At 40.9% G+C, this 19,134-nt stretch overlaps 2 protein-coding genes across 3 annotated transcripts in view; one reads left to right on the top strand and one right to left on the bottom strand.

Annotated features, from left to right (window-relative positions):
* Positions 1–5,427: 5,427 nt before the first annotated feature.
* atg4c (autophagy related 4C, cysteine peptidase) lies at positions 5,428–14,962 on the bottom strand. 2 transcript variants are annotated; one of them, XM_034531747.1, is made up of 11 exons: positions 14,799–14,962; positions 14,548–14,669; positions 13,415–13,498; positions 12,691–12,921; positions 10,665–10,992; positions 9,950–10,020; positions 8,663–8,865; positions 8,348–8,426; positions 7,492–7,568; positions 6,881–7,000; positions 5,428–6,481 (listed from the first exon to the last, which is right to left on the bottom strand). In XM_034531747.1, the coding sequence occupies exons 2-11, from the start codon at positions 14,621–14,623 to the stop codon at positions 6,314–6,316; spliced, it is 1,437 nt and encodes a 478-aa protein (XP_034387638.1). In that variant the 5' UTR covers positions 14,624–14,669; positions 14,799–14,962; the 3' UTR covers positions 5,428–6,313. The 2 variants fall into 2 exon arrangements, with proteins under 2 accessions (XP_034387638.1, XP_034387639.1); XM_034531748.1 differs by having other exon boundaries at positions 6,371–6,481; positions 6,881–6,962; positions 14,799–14,951.
* Positions 14,963–16,220: 1,258 nt separating this feature from the next.
* Positions 16,221–19,134, top strand: part of dock7 (dedicator of cytokinesis 7) — a 46,873-nt gene continuing 43,959 nt past the window's right edge. The window contains 1 exon segment of the mRNA XM_034530180.1: positions 16,221–16,297. Coding sequence (XP_034386071.1) covers positions 16,260–16,297 — 38 coding nt within the window. The 5' untranslated portion in view covers positions 16,221–16,259.

Raw genomic sequence — 19,134 nt, 5'->3', positions numbered from 1 at the left:
TAAAGACTAGTAGAACGAGTACACAAATCTAATTTAAATGGCAAAACATATTGAATTAATTTATGTAATATCAAACTGTTTGCCAATAAAATTAATCAATTAGCTTACCTATGAGTTAGTTGTGGCCTGTCATCATCCTGACATTTCTCTCTCTCTCTCACACACACACACACACACACTATGCTATGCACACTCAGCAGACTGCAGCTTTAATATTTGCCTTGGACAATGGTCCACTCATTGTCCACTCAGGAGTTTCAAAATACAGAATCATTATCAGGTGTATAATTTTTTACAATTCTAATTTCTGCAGTATTAAAAGGTTAGATTGCACCATTAGGTTGACTGTGAGCACAGGTGCTGATTAAGTTGATTCACTGAGGCAATTACAGCCAGATCCCCTTTAATTACTGTGGGTTTTATTGCAACCGTGTGGTAATGGTGCACAGGGCCTGCAGGAGTTTTAGATGGAGATGAGATTGCAAAGTATCACACATAGACACAATCTACACAGGATGGAGGATACCTTTCACTCATGTGTGCACAGACGCACGCACACACACACAAAAGGATCTCTGTTACACACTCATTCACAATCACGCATATACAATCATTTTCATTAGGCAGTCATTGGACAAAACTAACAGGCCCCAGCATTGCAGAGACTGATGTTAGTTACAATCCAGGAGTTAAGTAGAGAAATGACTTGTGTCTTTTAGTGTGGTTGTGTGTGTGTGTGTGTGTGTGCGTGTGTGTGTGTGTGTGTGTGTGTTTGTGGTGGATGATACACACTCCTAAATTCATAGCATGTCCTGCCATACACATTTACACACACAGACAGGCTGACACCCTCATAACCTCCACCCTCCCATTCACACATACACACTTGCCACCCTGCTCCACACAGGCATGCAATAAGAAACAAGTCGACAGCTACACAGCAGGCAATATCCCCTGCCTTCAGCCTCTGCGCCTGTTTCGGATGCATCTGGTTAGTAAAAGCTGACAGAGGGCCGGCCATGCCTCAGAGGACAACAGAATGAGGAATTTCTGCGTTCCTCCACATCACCCCTGAGATGCAGGAAACAGAGGAGTGCCCCCGCCCCCCAACACACACACATACACAACCTGTGATGTGCTCCTAAGATCCCCTGTCACCAGGAATGGAAATCGGAAGTGGCACACACATCCGTTATCTAAATGTTAACTCCAGTGCCCTTCTTGTTGTCACAGACGGGCAAGGTTAGCCAACACAAGAGGAGCTTTGCTTTGGGCCTCTGCCATGGTACACTCCTCTCAGTAGGAAGAGAGGAAGACTGATGCAAAATAATCACAGGGAAAAGAAAATTCAGCCCCCTCTCATGAGGCATTATTTAGGTAAAGTGAAGCAAGGAAGGAATTTCCACACTGATCTTTAATGCCACATAGTACATTTATTTGTTTTTTGATTGCCTCCCCATATTAAATTTAAATGAACAATAATTAAATTATGTTGACGTCCTCAATGACCTTGTCCGAGGAGTCATTTCAATTTGAATAATAATGATTTACATCAACAACAGGTTCTAAAGTGGCTTTTTCACAGCAGCTTGCCGTCTTTTAGTGTAGCCATTGGTTTAGGACCAGGACCATGACATTACATGTTTGATTGTGTCTTTTGTTAACTTTATTTTGTGCCTACAAAAGTCCATCCATTCTCTTCCTACTTGTCCCAGTCAGCGACCCTGTGAGCCAACATCTACAAGAGAACACTTCAGCAATGAGTTAAAGGTGCAAGAGTCGAGATTTGGAGCATTTCGATTGCCTCTCAACGTGTTGACGGTGAGCCAGCGGCTCGTACTTTGGGCTCGTAGCTGATTGGCTAACAGCACTAACTATGGCAAAAGTGCTGACAGTGTTTACCTGAGGGGGGACAGGAGGATGGGTGCTATGCTTCCATGAAGGCGTTATCAGCTGTAGCTTCTGTGTGAGAGCAATGCAGAGCAGCAGCCATGAGCTCACCAGTGGGGCCCTCTCACGTGCACTAACATGCAGTAAAAGCAGGCCCTGCCGGCCCAGCTATGTCTACAAAGCTCGGAGAAGCTGGGATTACAGCACACACACTCTGCTCAGGTTAATATTATTCCACTGTATTTGTACATAGCAAATAGTTGTTTTCTGCAATATTAATGTTCAGAATGTTATATACAGCTCCTCTGAATCTGGGTAAAAGGTTTGAATTTGCGAACACTCATACTATTAAGAATGCTTTTCCACAAATGATCCGCAAAATTACATATAAACTAATCAAATTGAAAGAATGGACCGTGTTTCACTACAACCTTTGTACATGCCTTTAGCTTTAAATTAAATAATAATTAAAGAATACATAATTTTTCAAAACAATAAAGCAACGTAACCAACCGACAACTCACACTATGAATACACTGAAAGTCAATAACTATTGAATAAGTGAAACATCTATGATGAGTCTATGGTTCATCAAAAGGTCTCGTACTTCTTGCCGCCATGTTTATTTGGAAAATGGCACTGGTGATTCCTAAAAGAATATGTTACGTGAAGCAGTTTTATGAAATATGTCTCTCATGTTTGATTCCCGCGGTGGAAAAGGTTGAAGAACCTTTGACCTTATATGTGCTGTGGGTCATGTTCACGTGGTGGTGCACCCTTCAAGCTCCTGTCCTGGGTGGTGCTGATTAATCGCAGCATTATGACATCAGCCTGGCTTCAACCCAGAAGAGATGTGTGAGGCATGCAATGCTTCAGCACTTCTCCAGGAGCTCCTGTGAACAGGATAGATAGGGGATGAGTTGGCAGAAGGAGACGGGTGGAGACGAGTGGACAGTTGGGTGGACAGACTTGAGACTCTGAATGCAGTCTGATGCAGCGCAGGCGGTATTTACGCTCCGACGGCTGCAGGATCTGGGAGACGGATATATTTAGCCGCCTAGAGATATCACGCCGAGATGAGATTTCAAAGTGAAGTACCTGTTTGAAGATGCATGGCATTCCACAAGGGTGGGCAAGGGCTACTGGGTATAAATCTAACACCCCTGCACCTGGTGTGAAGACAGAAGAAGAGAGTGTGACACCCACGATTTAGAATGACTTAAATGACGTACATATGTAAAATACACACTCATCCATATAAATGTACACACCACTCATGAATGGAAAAGACTGTACACATCACTTTTGAGCTCCTTCACGTCCACACAGCTTCACACATTCACACTCTCATACACAGACTGTGCATATTACATTTTTCTTAAATCTAATTCTTCTGGACGTTCTCAGTGTCATCCATCATGATCTGATCTTGGCTGCAGGAGATCCTGAGAACCACGAGGTTAGAGCGAATAGAAACAACACGTTCTGGTGTATCACAGTCACCTTCTTCAATACACCTAAAAGAGACCGCCTAGAGATATCATCAGAGATATATTTTAATTATATTGTCAACCGTTTTATGTGTTGACACTGTTGGCAAGAGATGCAGAAAGCTTGGCACATCCCACTCAGTACTGAGAATATGCTTATTGTCCATACACATAAATTAAGAAGCACCTTATATACATTAAAACGGTACCATTCATTTCACAGCTAAATATATGATTACTCTTGTCTTACACGCACTGATGTTTAGAGATCTGCATCCATTGTTTTTCAACCTTAATTTTAAAGAATTTTTTTCACAGGTTTGTCAAGACTTTTAAGTTGTTGACAAATGCATGAAGGTCTTTATTGACAAAGAAAATGTTCTCTTTTTTCCTTTCGTCGTTCCTCTTCCATTTTCTGTGTAATTTTGAAGATAACATCGACAAACTCAACGTTTTAACAGCTTATCATGGTAGGCTATCAAGATTCAACCAGCTGCCTCCCAGATCACATCTTTGGTTAGTGGCTAAAGTCCCAAAGGTCTCCTTGTCCTAGGGAAGCCTGTAGGACTAAATCTAATCAGGGGTTTATCTCTAATACAGGTATGATCTTAAGATATGAGAAGGCCCCTTCCCTGTTGATCCCTCTAAGGGCTGCATGCCACAAGCCATTTCCTCTTGCGGATGACATCAAAATAAAATCTTTATTGGGCGTATCTGGGTCTTTACATCCATCCATCTGTGGAACATAGGAATGACTCTCATGGACTCCCTCTTTGTGAGGAATTTGCCCGGCTGTAGATTAGATTTTCAGGAATCTGCAATGTCAATGACACTTTAGGCAGCTGTGTTAAACGCATGGTGTACGTGTCTGTGTGTGTGATCGGCTTGCTTTGTAAAGCCACCACTCGCTTATTGCATTTCCCTCGAGCCGGTGACTCATTAATCAAATATTCATACGTCCCCTGTAAATACATGGAGAACACAGACAACCCTCAGAGCGCTGTGTGCCCCCCAGCACAAATGCTCTTTCATGTTTCAGGGAAAAATCCCCAAATGTCTCGCCCCCTCCCGACGCCTCCCTCCTGTCCATTCAACCCAAAGTTGGAGAATGTCGCTGGTCCTTTGCTTCTGCATACTTGATGTTCCCTCACTGTCCACACAGCCGCTCGACCGTCCATAAAAGAACAAATCGAAATGGACGAGCACACAGATCAGACGGGGGATCTAAATGATGCCTTTATGTGTTTTGCCGTTGCTTCTCCGTGGTGGAGAAGAGAACAGATGAAGGATTCTTCTTTGTTTCTGTCCATCCATCTTCACCCTTGCCCTTCTCACATAAGGGACAGTTCCTTCCTTTAAAAAGCAAGGCTCATCATAATACAAGAATTTGTATTGTACAGGAAAACAGTCCGGCATAGCTCAAACTAAGGGGGAAACACAGATTATCCATGGTAACAGAGCTTTGCACACAAGGATATTTTCTTTTCCTCTGCAGAGGAACACAATTGCTGCCAGTGTCACTGGGTCACATTTTTTCCGGTCCCTGGTTAATGGTCTGTAGAGATGGTTAGCACGTACGATTAGTTTTAATCTATTACATTTGACCGGGAGGGAAAGGGATTGAATGCATTTCAACACGCCACTTTTGCATGTAGCGCTGAAAATGAAGCAACATATTTTTTTTTACTCTACAAGAGTAAAAATGCTCTTGTAGAAAATTAAATGCTTCAAGTGGACCCAAAAGAAAAGTCAAATATTTTAACTTCATTCAACTTTTTTTGCCTACAATGTTAAAAGAACAACAACATTAGACACTTTATTAAACATATTATACAATTAATTTATTCAAACAGAAATGCATGGCTTGTAATGCAGGAAAACACCTGAAAAAAAAGCAACCTAACTGTTAGTGTACTTCGTCATTTCTATTTTGTTAAGGTGTAGATACTGTAAAGGTGTTTTGTAAGAACAGCAACGGATAAGGTAGTCACACACTGCTGATGGCTGGAATGGAGGGCGAAAGAATCCAAAGTAAGATGACACAATATTAAATGTTAGAAAAACAATTTTTTATTACTTATTGCATTACAAAAGTGAAGGTTTGAAATGATAAAAATTAAATAATTGGCCAAATGTGTTAATTGCACACAATATTGATTTGGAAAGTTGATCCTAGTATGTCTGTCTCTCTGATGACGACATATTTTCCAATTCCCTAAATCAATTTTATGTTTTCACTTCAATGTGTGTTAGAATAATATGTTAAATACTTTAACATATTTTAAATATTATATTGTAACAGGTAATTTGGAAAACTTACTTGGCACCATCAAGAGCCCTTGGCCCATATTGCTTATATAGCTTTTACAATACTCCTCTTAGCTCAGTGCTAAACACAGAAATGTTTCTCTAAATACTGCAGATGTATCCCCGTGAAAGGATTTTGAAGTGGACCAACACCATATGACACCATTACGTTGATGTGGTGTCGTGCTGAACTGGACCTTATGGACATTATAAGCCATTGAGACTTCTTCAACATTATGCACCGTGTAAAGCATTTCGACCCCAATATCTCACAAAAGTGGACGCGTTGATATAACCGCTTTCAACAGCTTGCCTCAAGCTCATATAACAAGTACATGGTGCAAAATGAAGAGTATTCCTCTTCTACAGATGACGATGCAAAACATCTTAAGTCATTGAATTAAGCAGAGGACCAGAAGCTTCCTGACTAAATGTTCAGCAAGCTCACATTTACAGGCAACAAATACCATAATAAGTTTCCAGGTCGTGTTCACCAAGTTACTCTACTTTTAGAAAGTTCCATAACCTTCGGTGTCACAACAGGCTCAGACACGAGGCTTTGGATATCAGCAGGACGATTCATTAAAAGAAGAAGTTCCCCGTCAGTAGTCCTTTAAACAGCGCCGTCAAAGCAGCACAAAGTCCCCGGTCGTGGTGGCCGTCCTGCGCGGGTCACGGATGAAGGGCCATTCTCTCTTCTCCGGGGTCAGGCCTGCAGACAGGTCGTAATCTCTGCCATGACCTTGCATGAAAGTGAACGCGGGGTATTTGTCCCTTGCTGACGGCTGCAGCACCTGGAACAACAACAGACCAGTGTTTCAGAGGAGTGCTCGTGTTGCACCGTCCTGTGCACTTCATAACAGTTTGCTTTGAATTTCATCACTTAACCTAACGAGTGGCATCTTATTGCACCTCAATTATTCCCTTTTAGACATCAGTATATTCATTCTAATATAATTTCTTTAGAGTCTGGTTTACAGCATCGACCCAACATGTTGACGGCTAAGGGAAGCAAAGTAAGAAAAGATTCATGGCTAAATGGTGCCACCTAGTGGTCACCTTTTATCACACTGATCACACATTTGCAGTGCACGAAACAGAATTAATATAGCATCACGATAGTAATAATTATTGTGAAATGTTGGTGGCAGTGAAGGGATTTTAAGGAGTCCTGTGTTAAGGCCCTTCCCTACCTTAGACAGCTCCTGGCTGATTCTCTCATAGTCTTGAGCACTTCTAGAGTAGAAACCGATGGTGCAGCTCGGGTCCATCTTGCTGAAAGGCATCTTCTTTGGTGAGGGGCAATGATATGACTACATAAAAATAGACCAAATACATCAGAAAATATTCATCAAGCTGAAGGGCCAGATAATGTGTTACAACTGCGGGGCATACATACACTACATGGCAGCGACAACAGCGAATAAGATGTATTCTGCATCATTTGATGAATGAAATCCTATTTATCTGCTGTCACAGCATCCATAAATGTACAACTCTGGTGTGTTGTCACATTGTATGCCACTGAATGCAAACGCATAAAACTAAGTTACTATACAGCCCTGTGCGCAGATTTTTATTTATGGGTCCTGAAATATTCAGGCTCACAATACCTGATCTGGTATTTGCCGTATTTCTCTTAAGTGGCAGCTTCACACATCTGAGCAGCAAATAAATCAGCAGATAGGGACTTGGTAATTGGGCCGTGGGCTGCTTTAAGATTCATACCCTTAAGTACTAACAGAAACTATTAAATTCACATTACTGGGGCCCCAGTCAGCTCGTCTGTGTAATTTCACATTACCTGGAGAGGGAAATCGCTGGTGCTGACATCCACAAAAGACTGACAGTAATGAGGGTCCATGTAAATCAAGCTGTCATCTGCAAGGACAAAACAAAAGACAAGTTATTCAAAAACATCGGATTATTACAAAAATGCGCTTCTCTTCAATTTCTATGCAGAGTAGCTCAAAGTCACCCGCTTGGCCTACTGTTAGGCTTGTGTGCGTCAAATATGCCTCCCAGAAGGTTGTTGCTTTTTAATATCCACCACGGTGGATTAAATTCTGCATAATCAGATGCGTTTGTTCAAGCACATTCTTTACACCCACAAAAAAAGAGGTTGTCATTTAATTTTTGTGTGGGGAAATTACTTTTACAAACACGCAATTATACTCGGCCATTTGCATATGATAAATGCTGCGCTGTGCCGCGCCTTGGCAGGGAGAATGTATTGCTTGTCATTTAGACATCATCCACCACTGTATTTCAAATTGGTAAAATGTAAATGCGTAAATATTGACTGCCAAGATGTACAACTGAAGGTTCCTCCTGGCTGCTGAAGGTGATGAAGAGTGGCTCACTTTGGGGCCCGGAGGAAATGTAATGCATGCCTCCTATGGAAATCAATTACAGCTCACAACTTGGGAGGTTTACTTGTGATAAATGGGTGAGGCTTTGATGGGTCAGAGAGAATAAAGTAAGCCCTGCTTCACTTGCTTCCATCTCCACTCCTCTCCGTTTTCCTCACGCAAACAGGAATACATTAACTTACTTTGTCTCTGCACATAGGAAGGGTATATTATGGAAAATAATCTGTTATTCACACCAACCTCTCTCTGTGTGTGTCTTTCTCCGTTTTGAATTAAGCTAAGACTAACCTTGAAATCCTACAAAGTAGCAGGCCTGTTTGGGCTTCCCTCCGATGATGCCAATGCAGTACTCCAGACTCAGTATGCTCTAAATGCAGAGAAATACAAAGTACATCTGACTGGGAGCCTAAATACTTTCATCGTTTCCCCACATGCTGCATTTCAAGTACAACAGACATTTAAAACTCATCAACCCCCACAGTAACCTATTCACAAAACAATTACTCTGACTTACTTTTTACCCCTGTGAGTGTACTGTACTGTACATGTGATCAAACACCAAAAGAGTTCAACAAACTACTCTGACCTACATGTATTCCTCACCTTTGCAAAGTTAAAATAGTCCGGATTTGTCTTCTCCCCTCCCAGCCGCACAGGGATGAGGATGATGACAGCTCGGCTGTCCGACAGGGCGGAGGCCGACACTGGTTGGTCGCTGTGTTGGGATGGAGGGGCGTCGGATCTCTCAGCGGAGACCTGCCCAGCTCTTGGTGCCCTGTGGCTATCGATGACATCAGCACTGTACACTGGAGGATCAATGACACAAAGGTCACTTGTATGTTTCCATGTCTGCCCCATCAGTCAGTCAATCTATCTGAAATTAAAAATAGTTAATGAACAGAAGACTATTTATATTATTTTGTATGCGATAGACAGCTCTTATTTCTCATACAAGTGTGTCTCATAAATGTCACTGTTTTTTAAAATCTTGAAATATTTCACAGTATGTCTTTAAATGTCTGAATGAACAGCAAACACTTTTACTTACTCATTACCCAATCACAAATATTTAAAAGCATATTCTTCTTTTCCCTCTGAAAAAATGCTTTCATTCTGTTTTGGCTCTGTCTGAACACACTCTAATTGCCACACCTAGGATACTCGTTAATTACATTAAGGCTGCAACTGGCGATTATATTTTATCACAAGTTAATATATCAGTTACTTTTTTTTCAATTCAATGTGTAATTGCCTAATCTCTAATGAGTCAGAAAAGTGTGTAAAATGTCCATCAAAGATTCTCACAGTTCAAGATAATGTCTCCAAAGAGATTCAATTTGTATTCTTATAAAACAGAAACAAGCAGCAAATCCTTCCATTCTGAGAAGCAGAAAATAGTGCATGTTCAGCATATTTGACTGATGAATGACTTTAAAACAGAACAACAGATTTTCTAAATTATTAACTTTGAATTTGATTGACATTTGATTAAATCCATTTTGTACAGACGGTCAGGGTGTCGAAAGCGCACAAGTTGAACTCACTCCCATTTTCTCTCTGTGACTCTCTAATATCAAACTCGTAACACGCCGAGACACTCGCTCTCACACCAGCTTTCTTCTGCTCTGGCTATTGAGAAGACAAACATGAATCAAAAAACAAGTTATTGGGGTTAAGAAGAGGTTGGAGGGGGACGTTATAGATTTGGAGTTGATGTATTTGTTGGGTAATAGACACAGTGAGCCTCCTGTCACCCTTCTAAGCTGCTCTGTGGTCTCCCAGCGGCAGAGAGAGAGAGAGAGAGAGAGAGAGATGGTGGAAAAAGAAGGGTCAGTTTGGGCGTTTTGCCCAGTATCCTGATTTTATAAACAGCAGGCTCATCTTTCATACCTGTGCAGTCCTGGGAGACATAAGCGGTTATACCCGCCAAGCCAGGGTCCGTCGCCTCCTCGACAGCCTTCCTAAGAGAGAGACAGAGGAGAGAAGGAGAGAGGAGACAGAGAGAGTGAGGGGATAAAAATGCTCACATGCCGGGTTTATGCTAAGGTAACATCAGGAGTATATACTTGATATTACCATAAAATTAATTGTAAGAGTTATACAGTAGCAAGTTCCACAAGGATTTATAACAATCCTGCTGGCTCTTAGTAACATCTGTACATATGGATTTGTTTTACACCTTAAAGTGTGTCAAAGAATACTTCTATTTTATTTAATCCAATGTTTTGCCTTTTCATCTTTACTAAAATACTTAATATAAATGCCCCCAAATTCTGGCTGAAATAAAAGGACATTAACATTAATAGTGTGATTTAAATAATGTATCTAGTAAAAATAACTGGTTTTCTCCAATATAAATGTCTGCTTGTTTCATTTTATACCTCTTTAAAATGCAACACTTTTACAATCAATACTTTTTTAATGAATGAATTACATTACTAAATGATGGTTAAAATAAACATAAATAAAACATTGTGTGTATTAATCAATAAACAAAAATGATTGTTAATGTTGTAAGCAGCAAAACATCTATACGTGACAGCCAGAAGTTGGGTGCATGTGAAATGTGAACTGCAATGTTTAAAATAATAGTTACTCGACTTACTTGAGGATGTGTGCCACCACAGCAGGCCCATACCAGTCCCCTGCCTGTTTCCCCATCGTCAGACCCATGCGAACCAGCCTGTGGAGGCCCAAGTGAGCCGAGGGGCTGTCCCCGAACCAGGACACCAGAGTGCGGTGGTACATCTCTTTCAAATGTGCATCTGCCTCCTCTGCGGATCCCCGGGCCTGGGCCTGGTGCATGGGCGGTGATCCTTGATCGGAGGGCCTGGGGGAACCTTGCAGAGAGGCCACCAGACGCTTGGCTGCAGTGGTAGTCCACGTCTCTGTGTCCAAAGGCTGGAGCGTCATCGCCTCCGACCAGGTCCAGTCTGTGGAGGAATAAATCAAGTCAAGTTTAAAAGTTCCCGATGGATACAAATGTTATGAGGCTAAAGAGCTGTACTTCTTAGCCTATGGATGGTCCATGGGGAGACCAATATCCTATACTGCATTTCTGTGGATGCAAATTTCCACATGATTATTTGTCCTGTTGTGCTAGAAATCACTAATCAAGACTGCAATAAATTATGAATTATACATTTGAAGGTCATACATAATACAAATCCCCATTTAAGAATGTATCAATGTTTGAGAAAAATAGTCTGCCAAATAGTTCTAGAGATGAGATTTAACACACAATATTGAAGGAAAATAAAAAAAGATAGAATAGCATAGGTTCAAAACAACTGTAACATGACAACATAGAAAAGAGATTAACAATACATAGGTGCAATGCAGGTTTTATTTGTAGTGCAGGAAAAGCTTACAGGTTTTTAATGGAATATACGATTTGACCAGATATCTCTGAACCTGATTATTCAACACATCAAAGTTCAATTTAGAGCAAGCAAAAAGTATTTCAGAACTTGTGAAATGTAAGGTTTTTGCCTTAAACAGACAGAGCCTTGCGCAGTAACAGAATAGGTGTCATTCTGTTCAATTATAAGTTTGAGTGTCCCAGTATTTCACTTTAACAGTGCCTTAGCCTTACAAACAGGGTGGGAGCCAAAAGGCGGAGAGAAGGGGAGTGGCCCAGGCTATAAAATGGGCCAGAGTGGAGTCTAAGGCATTAACAAAATGACCTTGATCCAAAGTGAATCAAAGTGAAATTGATCAATAAATATCCTTAAGTAGCCATTAGTCATTTTATAGAGAAATATTTCATTAGTGACATATTTTAGATTGGACAGAAGAACAAGTTTTAAATATTGTTTTCTAAATGACTGCATTAAACTGGCAGTCATTTCATTATGTGGACCGGTAAAGTCTAGGACACTTCAGAGACAATAGATCTGACAAAGATATGAGGAATTCACTCATCTTAAATGCTTCGCATCAACGAAATTAAACTTTCTCTTTTAGATTGAGGATGAGGAAACCGTCTAGACTGGCTACAAGTTTAGCTTCCTGCTTAGAAAAGTGACACTGAACTGAAAGGAAATAAAGAAAATGAACATTGGATGCAATTGCAGTGCATTTCAAAAATACCTACAATGATCTGTAGTCGGATTTACTTTTGCAATTTCTTCATAACTAGGACAAACCATAGATTGATGTTGCCCACATCTCCAGCCACTGTAGTTACCATGTAGGATCAATCTCTGTATCTTTAGAAAAATGCTTTTGTAAAGTAGTTAAAAAAAATTAAGACCCGGGAGCTTAAACGGTGTAAGCAATCTCCAAATATCTACATTGGAAGCTTTTTTTTTTTTCACAACCAAATTGTCCATCTAGCCTGAGGATTCAAATCAGCTTCCTTCCAGCCACAAGCCCTCTTCCGTCACCTTTTGAGCAAGGGTTCCCAAACACGTTGGCTTGTGAAACAAAGAAATGTCTCTGTGTGACCCCTGGTGAGGTGTTTAATAAGCGTGGACGTGAGGAGCAATTTAACCAATTTGCCAAATAAATGATTTAATTTGAAATTTGAAATTAGTAAAGTAAAGTCAGGAAAGAATAAATATATTTTGCATTCCCGCCTGTCCCTTTGATCATCAAGGGTTTGACCATAACTCCATCACTCTACTCACCTCTGCCCAAGAAGTGCAGAATAAGTGCCTGAGCCAGCATCATCTGCCCGGCTCTCAGCATGCAGCCCCAGCCGCAGTCAGAGGTCAGGGTGGAGCTGGGCAGAGGAGGCAGCTCCTCCCTGTAGGTGAGCCACACTCGGGACGCAAAATCCTTGCGGAAAGCCTCGGCGTTCCCCATGACCGAGTCTTCATTGGAGCCTTCATAGCAAGCTTCTGTAACACTGTCGTCATCTGGAGGCAAACAAATGACATGTGACCCACTGAGAATGTACAGATAACTATTTTCATCTCGTGACCTATGAAGATAATAAATCTACTTGCTCAAGTTAATCACGTATTCATTTGAAGAATCCTATTACTTTCTCTGTTTCGGACCTAATGTGAAAGCTTGTGTCTCATGTGAAATCAGATAAGTGCACAGTGGACATTTTTTAATTTCTGCGAAAGGGCTGTGCACCAATAAACAATTATGACCCAGGTAATATTTTCCCACTCTTATATCCTGGTTAACGGCCTGAATGGCGATGCCTTGATACTGGTTTTACACTGCTCTGTCACAATTTGTGATCCCTGCATATTAATCTGAAATGTGTGTCTTTATGTCCTCACCAGACCCCACATGGCTGTTACAGTACCATGTCAAACCTTTGGATATTTAGAAATTATAGAGAATGCAGTCCTTGTGTAAGTTGGTATTTTATCATTGTATGCGTGTGCACCATACCTTCGACCTTAAAATGGTAACATTTTCCGAGGAGAAGCACCGGGGAATTTCTACTGAAGGAGGTCTTTGATTTCAGAGCCCAACCTAAGATACACAATAAAGAAGATAATATGTTACGATTAAGTTGATGGTTAAAAACAAAACAAAAACAATTGTTCTATTGTGACGACTCTTTTAGCTGCTGAGCTGGCTGTGTCTCTGTGTCTTGTGTTGCAGATGACAGTAAATGTGGTTGGGTCATTGTTACGGTGAATTGGGAACACCTGTGCCCAGTGTTTCCAGTCCTATAGCAGCTCACCTTACCTGTTCCATGGTGTATTTCCTTTTACCACTATATTGGTCTCCTCTTGTTATTTGCCATGGCACTATTTATGCAGTTGGCTGGCGCACCTCCTCTACAGCACCCATTATTCAGAGATCTGGGTCAATCCCAAGATTTCTACCTACTTACTCTTCTTATACAACTTACTACCCATTTTGCTTTTCTTCCTGTTACTTGAAAAGGTAGATAATAACCATGGTGTTTTATAAAAACAAATGTAGTCTTACTGAAAGAATCACAAACTGGAATATACAGAATGACATCGAGCTATTTTAAGGGCTGACTCAACAGCAGTATGTTGTTGTCTCATTGAATTATGATGCTTGTTTTTATTTGTGCCGACTCTTGTGTCTGCAGTACATGTTGTTGATCTCTCTCTGTATCTACTTTGACTTGTGTATATATATACACACATGGCATGTTGTTGTACATAGTATTTATTTCTTTATGTTTAAATGTCTTAGTTCAGCTGTGTTGTCCCTGTTTTAGCTGTATGTCTATTTCCCTGTAAATTTGTATTGGAACTTGCACTTACTTATACTTACACTTGTTGCGTAGGTATAATGAAGGCAACAAAAGGTCAAATGTATTTTATGTGTAGACATACTTGGTCAATAAAGCTGATTCTGATTTCACTTGTACATGCCTGTTCCATTTTAAGTAAAGTAACTCAAGTCAAGAACATAAGATTGAAAGTTATGTGGACGGTTTGAAACAGCAGAGCAGTAATGCATGAGAAATAAAGTGGAGACAGTGAGTGAGTGTGTGTGTGTGTGTGTGTGTGTGTGTTGGCCTGAAGCAAATTACTTACTGTATTTCACATTGTGCCACGCAGACAAGAACTTTGTCTTCAATGTTTCCACCTCGTCGCTCCCTTTATTCTCCATTCGGACCAGCAAGGAATGCAACCCATTCCCACACTGCGCACGAACCCTAGTGCACAACACACATAAGCGCGCACAGAAGAAAGTGGGGATGGTTGGCTGTACCTGTATCACTTCATAAAGGAAGATTACATTAAATCACAGGTCGCAGTGAGCAAGTCGTTACCTTGGAACTTACCTTTGAACTTCCAGGTTTTTCTTTCCACTTCCTGCCACCTCGTGGCTGTGCAGAAACGTTACAACGTTGTATATTGTTGTAATGTCAATAGTTTAACGTGGTGTATCGCCCATGACTTGCAGCTTAACTTGAACCTGCCCTGCGGTCTCCAATGTTTACACATTGAGGAAGTAGAAGTGAAAAAAACGTGATCTCGCGGTGTTTCCGCCAGAGGACGCTCGATGTTGAAATTGAGGTGTCCCGAGCGGGCGGAGTTAAAACAGTTTGCCGAGGAACGTTCCGCTCGTTTGAGTTATTCCTTGTGACAAAACATGCTTTATTGTGTAAAGACCCAGTCTGTGATAAAGACCGGCGGACGAATGAAGAGCTGGAGGCGTCTATCTCATCCAAACACATTCATCACGTCACTTCTAATTAACTCCACCATTCTAATCATTAACCCGTGAATGAATAACCCATCATTCAACATGCGCGGTCACATCACACACCAAAATAAACATAGGCATTTTACCATGGCGATATTTATTTTAACTGATCACTTACAATTACATTGTTTTGATTATTTTTCTTTCTTTAAAAAAAGGTCCTATTACTGATAGTTTTATTACTGAGCATTATACCAGTTGCCATTCATAACTTGTTATACTGTGGAATAGATATGTGTGAATTGTGTTTTTTTACGGGACTTTACATTTTAAACATGTTTTGGTTAAATAATTACTAGATAAGGAACATCTGATATTATGTATCTATTGAAGAGTGCTAGGCGAATAAGGCTGATATTGATTGCTTGCTAAGTGAATAAAGTAAATATAAAAACCCTTTGACAACAAATAAAAACATTACTGAAAGTATACATCTATTATAATCTGGCGAATGCAAACTAATTAGATTTGTAAAAACTAATTTGAGAATAGGAAAAAAAACGGTTCAGATAAAACATATTACAACGGTATCCTCTATGTGGTGGCCACATACACGTCCACTTTGTATTGCCTAGATCGGACACATGGCTCTCATATTCCTCTTGTAATAATATACAATATTATATCATATTTGTCTAATCTCTCAGGTAAAATCACAAGGTTAGAAATGAAAAATGACAACATAGAAGTGCGGTCTGTCATAAAATGGATGTCTACGGTGGCCAGATTTCAAGAAGAAATATTTTTTTTTAAAACAATGAAAAAAACAAATGACATTTGTAAGGGTGACATTTATGTGAAATCGATGAACATCTGTAACAGCTGTCCCGCTGTCGTCGCTATATTCCTCACATTACGGTGCGCAACGGCTTTTCTTTGGGTGTGTTCCGTTGCGAACCGTTACTGCCTTTACGGTAACGCTCCCGTTCTCCCGTTCTCCCGTTCTCCCTGTGGCTGTGGCGAGTGATTGGAAAGCGGAGTCTCCCTCCTGCAAGCCTGCCTGGGAATTTTTTTAAGCACATCAGCGGCCACTGCCATGGCTGAACGCCGCGCCTTCGCCCAAAAAATCAGCAGGTAAAACGACTCGAGACCCGGAGACGAGCTCGTCAGAGGCCCGCCGAGCACTTCGTCGCCTTTACGGCGGTCGCCCTGAGACCACCGAGCCCCGTGAAGGAGGCCCTGCTCCCAGCTAGCGAGCTAAAGATGCTCAGACCCACCCAGACAGACGGCGTCGCCGCTAGCCGCTCGCCTCTCTCCCTCCCCCTGAATGCTAACAAAGGGGGGAGGTGTTACATTGTTTAAATACACGTATGTTGTCAAAACGACACGCGGGGTTTCGCTCATTTCCAGCAAAGAAAGGGACTGTAAAACCCGTTAATTTGAGACAGCTAGCTATCTTTCTCGCCCCCCCAGTAACGTCAGCTAACGATGGGGAGCTAGTGGGCACCAACGGTGGAGATGAGACTGAACTTTTAAGTTGTGTTTTAAGCGAGAAGATGATTGTAACGCAGTAAGGCTGGGAACAAAAGCCTCCATCAACAGCTCATACAGATAGCGATGTATTAATCTCCTCCCTCGGACAGATCAGAGTCCGTTAATCTCTTTAACAAAGGTCTTTGTGCCAGCTGTCAAACACCAGCTTCCCAGGTGATTAGTAGACAGCCACCCCACCAGCATGTTTAGCTGATCATTGTATTTACACTCAAGTCAATCTAGTCTCTTGGTTCGGGGTTTTCTCTGAATCAGTGTCGGACATCTTTACTGGATGGAATAAATCGACACCCTTCTGGAGAGATTATCATATGGTGATATTCAGTTTTTTGGAGAGGAGGAATATCTGTTGTCACTTTTGTTTTCTGTATGGAAAAAAAGGTATATGCATGATCTCTGTTTTCCTCTCGTAGGCATGTTAATCTAGTTGAGCCCAGGTCATTTTTCAACACATATTTATGGGTTGGATTCTGAAGTTGTGTCTGCTGTGGTCGTGCAGGATGTCCACCTTTTGAGAGTTTCGTATTGACTTATGTGGATTGAGAATGCCTCATCTCAAGGCAGGTTGTTGACACAGGATGAGGCTGAGATGTCGACTTTTAGTCGGAAAACTTTCTATAACATAACTTTGCTCGCGGTCTTTATTTACATATTGGAAAGAAGTGCCTCAATTCTAAATTTTTTTTTGCTGAATTTTTAGGAATGGAAGTTAGTTAGCTTCTATGACATGTTAAGTGACATTAAGTGACTAAAATGGCCAGTGACTTTGTCCAGAAGTTTACATCACATGTCTCAGTTGACTGGTTCTCTTATATTCTGATCTTCAAATTCCACCATTTAATACTTATTTACTGGGAGTTATTGGTGTTATTACCATCTCCTAGATAGAGAGGGCTGTTTGTTTAATCAAGTTATTCGTCCGTGTGGTAGCCAGTGCTGAGCAAAGGTTTGGTGAGAGGCATTGGGAAGGACTGTGGAATGTGTTTGTCGGTTCGGTGCTTTTGCCTTTCTCCATTTATGACAGCGCTGCTCTGCAGAGGCCACTGGATCTCTACTTCAGTACGTTATCATGTTATTCAAAATGAAGTTGGGCCATGCAGCTGCCATTGTACCTTCCTTCTGAAGGAGATAAGCTTAAACCTCCTCTATTTTGCAACCTTGTATTTGTGATGATGGAACAGTGATGAACGCAGCACTATCGTGGCTTTAGGGAAACCAGACTCTAGTCGGACATTTGTGTTTTTGCAACATTGCTGACTGGATGACACCTAATCCTTGCTCACCACCATTACTGTAAACTAGTTATTGTGATATTGCTTTCAGGATACTTTCAGAGAGATGAAGACAGGCAGATTGTTGGTTATGACGCAAAGTGTATACACATAGTTAATCATAGTTGTTGTAGCCTGTGTGTAGCCTGTCTAACATCACCATGTGTCTTCAGTGTCTAGCCCTTGTCCTTGGTTCAAATGTGTTATTTGTTTGTGTCACTTTGGGCTACTTGCTGCGTTGTTGTTTTGTTCAAGGCAAAGGTCTGAGTGGTTTTGGTGGTTGCGGTGATTTAAAGGACCTGTGTATGAGCGTGAAAACCGTAGTTGTTGAACAGCAAGAACTATGTGCTGACCACTGGGGTCCAGAGGTTTTTATTTGTGTCTTTCCTCCCTGTCTCGGTGTAATATATGATTTTGTCCGCAGCGACACATTAAGACTATGAGACACAGAGAGAAAATCCTAATTGCGTGTACAAAAAGTTTCATCTTGAAGTTAGGTAGCCTAATCTTTAAAAACTTAATGTATTTGAGGTGTGAAGGAGGGCTTTCAATATGTTAATTTATTTCAGTTGAATAACAGTAATAAGTCTCACAAGACATCAAGTGTCACTTTGGATTGAAACCATGAAATATCTCACAATACAATATTCTTTCAAAATATTCGCCACTTTGTTTTAACATTGCACTTCTTCGTGTTCTCCAGGAATAACAGTTTGATACTGAAATGAAGGAATATTCCAATCTATTACTCTTTTTCCTTTTTTAATGCCCTTTTTGCAGCAAAATGCTCAATATCACTTATTCTTAGGACTGAAAGTATTCGATTGAATTTGAAGGTAACATTTGCTGTGAAGCTCTTCTGTTAGCTTTAAGTTTTCTGTTTATTCTCAGCCATAGGGGTGCAACAAATAACACAACTGATAGTGTGGTGTAACTTGTATAACTGTGGATACAGTGGCCCCAGAGCTGCGATTGTTTTCTCTTTTGATACGCACACAGGTGGGTTTCTTTCTTTTTCTGCACACATTTTAAATATTAACTTTTTGTTTTGTCGTTAGTTTTGTCTTTTTTTAAAAAAAAGTTCACAGTGTAGAAAGAGACAGGAAACAAGGTCAGAGATTGAGGTACGACATGCCTGTCTTGATTTTG

This window comes from Cyclopterus lumpus, chromosome 4 (genome assembly GCF_009769545.1).
Source record: "Cyclopterus lumpus isolate fCycLum1 chromosome 4, fCycLum1.pri, whole genome shotgun sequence".
Taxonomy (NCBI): Eukaryota; Metazoa; Chordata; class Actinopteri; order Perciformes; family Cyclopteridae; genus Cyclopterus; species Cyclopterus lumpus.
Note: the sequence above shows the minus strand (reverse complement) of the source record. Positions and strands in the feature narration are given on the sequence as shown.